The sequence below is a fragment of the Triticum dicoccoides genome, chromosome 7A, assembly GCF_002162155.2.
Source record: "Triticum dicoccoides isolate Atlit2015 ecotype Zavitan chromosome 7A, WEW_v2.0, whole genome shotgun sequence".
In the NCBI taxonomy this organism is placed as follows: Eukaryota; Viridiplantae; Streptophyta; class Magnoliopsida; order Poales; family Poaceae; genus Triticum; species Triticum dicoccoides.
Genome location: NC_041392.1, coordinates 98479799 through 98489533, shown reverse-complemented (window position 1 = coordinate 98489533; position 9735 = coordinate 98479799). Strand labels below are relative to the sequence as shown.

The following is a 9735-nucleotide window of genomic DNA, read 5'->3' as shown; positions in this document are numbered from 1 at the left end:
TCTCCGGCGACTTCCGGCCATCTCCGGCATGGCGGACAATGGATTCGAGTCCTTCACCTTCAGATCCGTCTACCCCAAGCTCATCCCATGCGGCCCCGAGGAGGAGATGTCCATCCGGCTTGCGCTCCGCCGTGCCCGGGAGGAGTCCCATGCACAGCTGCGCTTGGACTCCTTTCGTCGGGAATCCATTGCGTCCGCCCAAATGGCGCATGGATTCGGCGCTCGGCCAGCCATAGCTGCCTCGCTGGAGGCTATGCGGTCTGTCTGGTGTCCGAATGCGCTGGTGGATGTGCAACCCCTCCGTTGGCGCGCCGAGCATCAGGACGCACCATGGGCTTTGTCCGACAAGGCCATGGCACGGCGTGCCCACCATGCACGGCACAGGGTGCGGGAGGTGGCGTTATCTCTCACGGCGGTGGATGTCGACGAGGCTGAGTCGCATTCTCTAGCGCCCCGTATGGTGCATCACTCCGGACGCAGCAACCACATCATGATGGACGTCCGCCGCTCGTCTCAACACGGATCCGTCATCGATAATGACGTCCACCAGCACCGTTCGGGTTCTGGGTTCCGACGAGGAAGAGTAGGGCATGGGAGGCGGCGGCGCCTTGAGTCCCATGAGCCGACTTGTGTCCCGTGCCCTACTCTACCTTGCCGGCGACCGGACCAACACTCCGAGGAGCAGAACCGAACGAAGCTCCGCTCAAAGATTGCTGAATTGCATGTAATAATATGGATTTGAGGTATCCGTATGTGAAATGCATTTTTTAAGACGTGACTGATCACTATCCGTAGACGCTCCCGGACGCGTTCGTGGGCATTTGAGAGATCGGATTTGCCAAGTCAGGATGCTCTTATGGTACACATCTTTCACATTCACAGATGGAGCCAAACTTGTGCGGACACATGCTAGGGCGGTTAGTAATGGGGCACTGGAGCATGCTCTCTCTCTCTCTCTCTCTCTCTCTCTCTCTCTCTCTATATATATATATATATATATATATATATATATATATATATATATATATAGGCAAAATTGTGCCTACCATAGCTTGCTAGGGACATAGCTATCATAGCCACACAATGCATGCGCCGTGATCCGTGCTGACCATGTGAGGGTTAAACTAAAGAGGTGTTTGTGGTGTGTTTTGCAGCCCATGTGTCAGAGAAAAGCTATGCAACTGTCAGCATGCAGCGGTCCATGCTGCTGTACGTGAGTACAAGGAGGGGACAAGGCTCCATGTGCAATGACGCCAACAACATCTTTGGAACCTGAAGCCAAAACGGAGAAAGCTGGGGACGTTTCAGAATTTTCTGCATGTGGAGCACATGTGGTCTCGTCCATTTTTCTGAAGTTTCTGAACAGTACAAGTGCCATCCATTCTTCAGAGCAACTTCAGGTGCTTCACTGCTAGTTTACTTAACAAATTGCAGATTTTCTTTTCACTTTATTAGTTGCGTTTGTGGTGCTACGCCTAATCATGCGAGCTGCCGCGTTTTGACCAGTCATTGCAAGTTGTGGTTGCAGCAGCGAAATGGCAATGGACAGAGATACGGCAACGAGCACTCAGTCTGAAGTTGCCGGTTTTCTGCAGTTTCTGCACTGCACAAGCACGTTTATGTGAACAGAAGTAATACGGACACCGGTGCGCGTGGAGTACTAGCTAGCTATAAGTTACTGTATTAGCTAGGTAAGTTCATGTACCAGCTAGTTTAGCTAGTCAAACTTCCTGTATTCGCACAAAGACACTACGACCGTCACTCTTTGTCAAAGCGACCGGGGGGAGCTATTTGTCTGAACCCTGGAATCTAAATGCAGTCAGTCTCAAAATACCAATCTGTCTTTTGTCAGAGTTATGCTCTTTATTGGATCTCCAAAGTTACAATCTCCAAAGTTCTGAACCATCATGTTTTTCCAAGCTGGAGACAAGTGCATAGACGAGGTGGAAAGATATGCATAATATTTTTTTCCCTTGCTCTTGCGCCATCCAATCTGGACACAGGTGACTACCTGTTTCCAGAACGACGCCCTTCAAACAAGACCTAGATGAATTCTGATGGGCCATCACAGTAGACACAAATATGTTTTAGGCATTTAACTTCGGAGAACTAAGTGCAAGCAATACAAAGTATTTGGTCATAAAAGCCGGTCATGCATAATACAACAATGGCAAGCATACAAATATTCAAGCACAGTCGCGGTGGATAAAACAAGAGATCTCATAAAACAACAACTCAGTTCGGCACCCAATACCATGGTCTGATGCTGATCAAAGAACTAGAAGAAAGATGTAAAGCAAGGCAGTTGTGTCCAGTTTGTATCTAGTCTCCGCGACGAGGTCGTTTGAATTGGGGGAGCACAATGCAGGTCCTGGAGTTGTGCTTTCCGATCCCACATTTTTTGCATCGACGAGTTTGGGCCGGCTTTGGACCGGCATCGTGATCAGGGCAAGAAGATTTGTAGTGTCCTTTCTCGCCACAGACGCTGCATCTGCGTGGTGGAGCGGGAGGCTTCATCTTTGGTGTTCGATCAATGGCATTAGCCGACGAAGACGCCCCATTGTGGCGGAGACCATGATGCTGCGTTGTTCCTCGAGAAAACCATGGTGCAGCGGCAGTCTTACTGACACACACATCTGAAGCTTCAGTTTTAGACTGCCTTTTGTTGGGCCTCATCGGCTGCGCCCTACGAACACACGAACCTGACGGTGCGGGGTCCGGATGTTCAGGCTCGCTGTCTTCGCTGCTATCGCCGCGCTCAGGCATCTGCATACATTCACATTCCTCGGTATGGTGTTCTTCAGAACCGCACACGGCGTAGGTCGCCGCTGGCTTCTTCCCTATATGCTCTAGCACCGATTTCATCCTCTGAGATTTTGGACGACCACGAGAGGGCCTTCTCTGTGGCGGCAAAGGCGCATCGACCGGATCAGACGCAAGGTCAGGGGGCATTCTCTGCGGTGACAAAGGGACGTCGACCGGTTCAGACATGAGATCAGGGGGCGCAGCTTCACCGGCATATGCCCCTGAGTTCGGAATTTCTTCAGAAAGGGTAGCAAGAGACGTGCACCTCAAAGTTTCAGACCCGCACAAGCCAGCTGATTTGTTTTCTGCTTCTTCCTCAGCCATGGCATTCAGTTCTTTCTCCAGGGCTAGCAGTCGCTGCACGGCGTGGTTGAAGAGCGGGACGCTCATATTGCCAAGCTTGACAACCTGCAGAGCGCGCACATATAGAATGTTGTGCCTAAACGTCTTAGACACCCCCAGGTCCGAGTCCTTCTGATAACATTTTAAGTGATCAGGAAGAACATCACGGGCATCCCTACTCCACCTTTTCAAAATGTAATGACTAGGGATTCGGCACACACCAACGTGCACCATCACCTGAAATGGGGAGAGCAATTGGATCAAATCTCTCGTGTACTAAGGGTGGATCAAATGTGATTGGAAATGTTTATGGTAACAAAAATACCTTCAGAGCATGCCGACAAAGGATACCCATGTGCTCAAACATGGCACATTCGCAACTGTAGGTATCGCTCTCGCGGTCAACCATGATCTCATAGCTAACCTTACACCAGTGAGCACGGCGACTCGAGTCCACGTGCTCCACGACAACATGTCCATCTAATTGCGGCCCTTGAACGAGGTAATTACCGGACTCGAACAACTCAGCGGAGAACAACTTGAACAAGGAGCGCGTGTAAACCTTAGACGCGTGACGCTCGATAGGAAAGTTTGTATGGAGGACCTTACCATCCTGTAAGAAACCATGGGAACCACAAGTCATTAAGCAGATTCCAAACAATGAACCACTAGGGGGGCGGAGAGTTTACGATGAAAAATTTATTTACCTTCTTTGTGTGTGCCATCTCAAAGTCTTCATCCTCGCACCGCTGTGCTATGAGCTTGTTATACTGCAGCACAAAACGGTTGAGAGGTGCTGAAAGCGAAACATAGCTTTTCAGCACATTATTCATGCACTCATTACGTTGCGTGCTACACATCTTGGCGCGGAAGTTCGAGCTGAGGTAGGGTTTGGCCCATTTGTCACGGCAATCATATATATGTGCCATGTACCTGTTGCCAGCAAGTCCATAGGTGTCCATCAGATAAGCCCATCCACGGTCGAACTCATCGACAGTCATCATCTCATTCGTGAGACGATTAAAGTCAATTCGGAATGGGGTCCCTTTCTTATATAATGCCCCAAGATTCTCCTTTATACTTTTCATAACGTGCCATTTGCACAAACGGTGGACTGTAGAGGGCATTGTATGAGTGATAGCAACTTCCATCTGCCGGCATTGATCTGATAATTCACAGAACCTGTGAGTATCGTCTGCCTTATATACAGACAAACATGACACCAAGTTGCCTGGTACCTGTGAGTATCATCTGCGGCGTCTTTCCGCCGTTGGCTTCAACAAAGGTAGAAAATGCCCACTTGAATGAGTCTTCTGTTTCTTCTCTGAGAATAACACACCCGAACAGCGCAGATTGGTAGTGATTGTTCACTCCAACGAAAAGACCCACAGGCATCTCATACAGATTACTCTTATAAGTGGTGTCGAAGGTCAGCACGTCACCAAACAGATGATAGTCAGCTCGGCTCTTCGAGTGACACCAAAGAATGCCATGCACACGCCTCTCTGAGTCGACCTTCACCGCGTAAAAAAAATCAGGGTTTTGCGCTTGCATCTTACTGAATATATCGAGCGTCTTCGTGATGTCGTCGAGGCTTGAATCATGTGCGAGGGTTGCGCATAGATTCTTCAGACAACGCTTGCCGAAGGGAACCTCTTCGTGACGCCCGTGTATATCGGACATCACGCCATAAACCTTGTTCACAGGGATGTTGTTAGACCGCATATGCTTGATCAGTTCTTTGATGGACGAGTCAATGGTATTGTGGCACTTCCACACCTTCTTCTCTCTGGCAGTGTCTGCAAGCTCGTGGTTATGGGTCAGGACGACTGTGGAGAAGTACCATCCATCATCTGCAGTCCTCTTTAGCCTGGCCATAGCCTTGCATTTTGTCCTAGCAGATTTTGTGTTCTCCTCCTTGTTGGATCCCTGCGTTGGATGTAACACACTAATAAGCTCTATCGTGCGCAGAACGAAAGCAAAAGAATGCATAAAAAAAATGGAATCTTGTGTATGATCCAAGAGTTTTTCCCACCTCGCACGAGCAGAGGAATTCCTGCATTGTTTTGTAGCATGCGGGCTTCGTGGTATACTTGTTTCCCCGCTTGATCCCGAACCCAACTTTTCAAGAATAGGCGTTGTAAAACTCGTGCGCCTCTTGCTCTGACGAGAAGACCATACCCACGGCCGGCTCGAAGACGACAGGCGAGCCTCTCTCCGCGGCGAGGCTAAAGGCGCGCTGGATTGAGTTGGTCCGACCTCCCTCCTCCATTGTCGATCGGCTGCAGGAGCTGCCGTTGCGGTTTCTGAGAAAAGATCAAGTAGGTATGAAATAACAATATATGGGAAGCCAGAATTTGGATCACAAGTGATGGGCGCCACATCATCTCTGACGGCGCGCGTATCCCTCGGTGGCGACGGAGGTAGGGGGCGACGACTCGTGGTCGACGTTGGTCTGAGACCGCGGCGAGGGCATGCCGGCCGTGCCGCTGTCCGTGCGAGCGGGCTGAGGTGCAGGAATAGCCCCTCCATTGCAATCGATCACCGTATCTTCAGACGCTACGGTAAACATGAGAGGCTCGCCCCCCGCGCCGGCCCCCATGAAGTGGACGCGACGCGCGCCTTCCGGCAGGATCACGTCGCGCGCGCGTAATGAACCGGCGAGCTGGCTTCCCTCGGAGGTACCCACGGTCGATGGTGGCGGCGTTGCCGAGAACACTACAGCCGGAGTGGCAGATGCTAAGATACCAGATGCGAGGATCCTAACCAGCAAAAACACTAGGGAATATAGAATGGAAGATCAACTACTACTTACCTCCGGCTGTAGCATCATGCGGGCTATCCATTCCAGCCGCCACTACCGAGCACGGCGATGGAGACGAGCTTCAACTGGGCTGCGTCTTTTCGCAGATCCCCGTTCAGCAATCGGTGTTGTAGATGCCAAACGAGGACGCACAAAAATGGTTAGCGATACCACGGCTTTTTAGTTTTCACAGACACCCACCGAAAGCGGCATGCCGGGGACCCCGACCACGAAGTGCTTTTTTTGTCTCCATAATATGGGATTCGTTTACAAAAATATATCGTACAAATCGTGGGCATTACGTTCTGAGTATCGTTTTTGCATAGACGTGGTCGTACGTGGTAAACTGGTAATACGGGCATCTCACGACACAGACTCCCACGATCTGGCCACACTAAAAAAAAAGAAGTTCGATCTGGCCTACCGAGGCGCGGCATGCAGGCCAATGGGTCGGATTGCGTTTAGTTAACCACAAAAAATAACACGTTAGAAACCACACGCACCAGTTGGTAAGATCCAGAAATGTTACTTGTTTTTTGATCGGCCGATTGCTTTTGCTCCGCTCCGGAAAAGTAGGATCGCACGAGGCGATCTATGGAGCCGACGAGGGTTCCCTTGCATGCCGCTTGTTCCCTCTCTCTCTCCGTTGGCCGCGGGGGGAGGGGGAACCTAGGGTCTGTTCGCTTGGTGGGTGTGTGTGGTAGGGTTAGGGTTGAGGAAGACGTTGCCGAGGCCGTTGCGGTGGTGTCGTGTCGGAATAAGTTTCTCCGGGCTCCGTTCGCGGTCAGGCGAGGCTTTTGCCTTCGTCTAGGAGCCAGCGGGGTGGGGGATCCTCGGATCTCGTCGAGGTCGCGGGCTATGGTGGATGGATGTCCATTGGCACTGGCCGTTTGGGTTCTCAGATGGGCGATGGATGCAGGGAGACGAAGATCCTTCTTCTTTCTTGTCGGTATGATTTGCTGCTGCTGTTCTTCTCCTTCCTCTGCACCGATGCTGGTGGGAGATCCTGCTTTGTCCGGGCGGTTAGCCCAGCCGCGGTGCTGGATCGGTCGGATGACTCGAGTTCTCTTCCTTTTGGAAGGGACACTTTTCGCGGTACTCAAAGCCAAAGATGGCGACGGCTGTTTCAGGGGTGTTGGATTGATACCCATGCCCTCTCAGCGCTGGTGTCAAAAAAGGAGGAAGTAGCGTGACGGCAATTGTACCGTGGTCGAAGATGATGACCTGCTTGCAGATCCTTCTGCTGCAGGGGTCTTCTCTTAAGATTCAGGGATGATGACACGGGGCTCCGGAGATCTTTTTGTGTTATGCTTGTCTTAGGGCATGTCCAATGCAAAGCGCTTGGACAGGCGCTTAAAATATATAAGTAAATAATATTTTAATCTGATGGCTTTGTTAGCGCCTCCCATTCCAACGCCAAGGACGATCTAATGGGCGCCTGTGCTGATTTTTCCTTCTACCGGTACATTGAATCTTCCACAGGCGCCCGGCGACTCACTAGGCATCGATGCCAGATAAAATCCCAGGATCGACCGGGATATGACGGTAACGGCTGGGGAATCTATCCTGGCGTCCGCGGCTAGCGCCCGCGTTGGAGATGCTCTTAGGGTACTCTAGATGTTCATGATCCTTTATGTTTAGGTTTCAGTGTGTTTGTAAGGGTCAACTACTTTGTACTATTTTGTAATTTGAATGAAAAAATTCTAAAAAAAAGATTGGTAAGATGCAGGAACGAAACGGTGATACAAATGCCATGGACACACTCGACAGAATTAACAACGACCGATACATGTGGCTTGGATAAACCGACGAAGCCACGACCCAGACACAACTGGACTTCAACACCGATGGGTTACACACGAGCGCCGCGAGCGAGTTGATCAAAAAGACAAGACCCGCCCATGTAGCTAGCCAGACCACGATGGCCGCACCCGTCACCATCTTGCTCCTCATGGCACGCGTCGCGTTCTTGCGTGCGGCAAGTCTCTCGACGACATGAGCTTACACAGCGAATACAGTATGTGTTTTTTTTGTGTGGCAACGGACCTCACGGTCATGTCATACACTGCGCGCCCACAGTTTGCCGAAAAATGCTCGCACGCTCCGAAAGTATAACTGAGAGCTTGCCAAGATGAATACGGTGATCACGAGCTGTCGGTTGTCCATCAGAGGCCGCAGCACCACAGAACGCGCAAGTCAGCGCTTACACCTTGTACAGTCTGATGACACGCAGCAGAGCTACCGCGCTTTTGACCGAGATACCATGGAAAACAACTTGATGATTATTTATACTAACAGCATAATGGAACAGCCGGCACACTCCAGTCTTAATGGACACGATTTGCACCATACAACACTCACACAGAGTCTAATACAAGTTTCACTCTCATTAGTAACGCACCCACCACGACACAGCTTCCAGATACATTTTTTTGGGTGTTTTCACAGCCTTGATTACTCGCCTTAGGACCTACATAACTTATGACCATCGACATCAAGCAGACGGTACACCAGACCAAGCCGAGACGCAGATGAAGAACAGAATTACCATCAGTAGAATCGCAACGAGCCGCGAGCTGAAGCTCTGTCGGCGCCTTGCTTTGCACAGGGCTTGATCCAGAGACATGTGCAACAGTGCGTTCTCGCCCTCCATGCGAACGATCTTGCTTCGCAGATCGAGGAGTAGCTGTCTAAGGTAGGGGCTAGCCCTCGGGTCAAACCAGCGCCAGAACCCGCATCCCTGCTGCCATACTACACAATATTATCATATCAAGAACACGCACAGAAGATAAAGTCATGGCTATAAGAGTTAGATCTCACTTACTGTCGCCCGTGAACAGCACAGGTACCTCCGGCCGGGATTGGCGTCGGTCCAAGAGGTCAGGAGCGGTGCCTTTCGGCCGCAGTAGCAGTTAATGGAAGGCTCGTAGTCCATGGGGTGCACACGGTACGGGATGGGAGATGTACCTCCGCTCCGGAAACGAGAAGAGGCAGAGCTGCCATGGCTACCGGATGACATTGTGAGCAGTGAGATGACCTGCGCGCTCTCTGGAGAGCCTGTGCTGTGGCTTTGTGTGTGGAGTGGACGAGTCCATGAAAAAGTCTTGCAGCCTTTTTATAACCAGTGGGGTATCAATCCATGTCGTCACAACTCACAAGATTGCCCAGAAAAAGATTTTCTTTTGAGCGTTTTCGTCCCCTCTAGCGCGCGACAGGCAGCCATCCGCGCCAAGCGTACACATTACCGTTGCGGCGAATGCGCGCGGCAACGTTTTGCGTGAACAATGGCATTTAAGCCCAGTCGATTCCATTTTTTGGGGCCGTAAAAGTCGTGTGAATAACCGATTTATCACACACTCGAAACCGAGGAAATACCTCGTGAAGAACCGGAACCGGTTGATGCTGGGAGTGGATCCGACAAGACCAATGGCGGAACCGATGGATTTATAGGATAGGGGGACTGGTAATCGCGGATCGGGAACCGCCGAATATCGATGATGGGCCCGTCAGAGTTAACTTTGAAGCACGGGCACCCTTTTCGTTCGTGGAACCGATATCGGTTACGGAGGACGCGAACCGCATTATCACACACTCGGAACACACGAGGCAAACTATCTCAGGTGGAATCGACGAGACAAGCGACGGAGCCGACTGATTTTTGAGGGGAGGGGACTAGTAACCGCGTCACGGAAACGCCGAGAATCAATGATGGGGCCGTCGAAGTTAACTTCGAAGCAGGGGCACCCTTTTGTTCGTGGAACCGATATCAGTTACCAAGGACACTA

At 51.0% G+C, this 9735-nt stretch overlaps 2 protein-coding genes across 2 annotated transcripts; both read right to left on the bottom strand.

Moving 5' to 3' along the window:
- Positions 1-1173: 1173 nt before the first annotated feature.
- LOC119333195 (protein FAR1-RELATED SEQUENCE 5-like) lies at positions 1174-4409 on the bottom strand. Its single transcript, XM_037606178.1, has 5 exons — positions 3855-4409; positions 3473-3760; positions 3071-3213; positions 2703-2766; positions 1174-1272 (listed from the first exon to the last, which is right to left on the bottom strand). Exons 1-5 carry the CDS (start codon positions 4296-4298, stop codon positions 1174-1176), a joined length of 1038 nt encoding a protein of 345 aa, XP_037462075.1. The 5' UTR covers positions 4299-4409.
- LOC119333193 (protein FAR1-RELATED SEQUENCE 5-like) lies at positions 4348-5409 on the bottom strand. The gene is made up of 2 exons (XM_037606177.1): positions 5183-5409; positions 4348-5076 (listed from the first exon to the last, which is right to left on the bottom strand). The coding sequence occupies exons 1-2, from the start codon at positions 5207-5209 to the stop codon at positions 4348-4350; spliced, it is 756 nt and encodes a 251-aa protein (XP_037462074.1). The 5' UTR covers positions 5210-5409.
- Positions 5410-9735: the final 4326 nt, after the last annotated feature.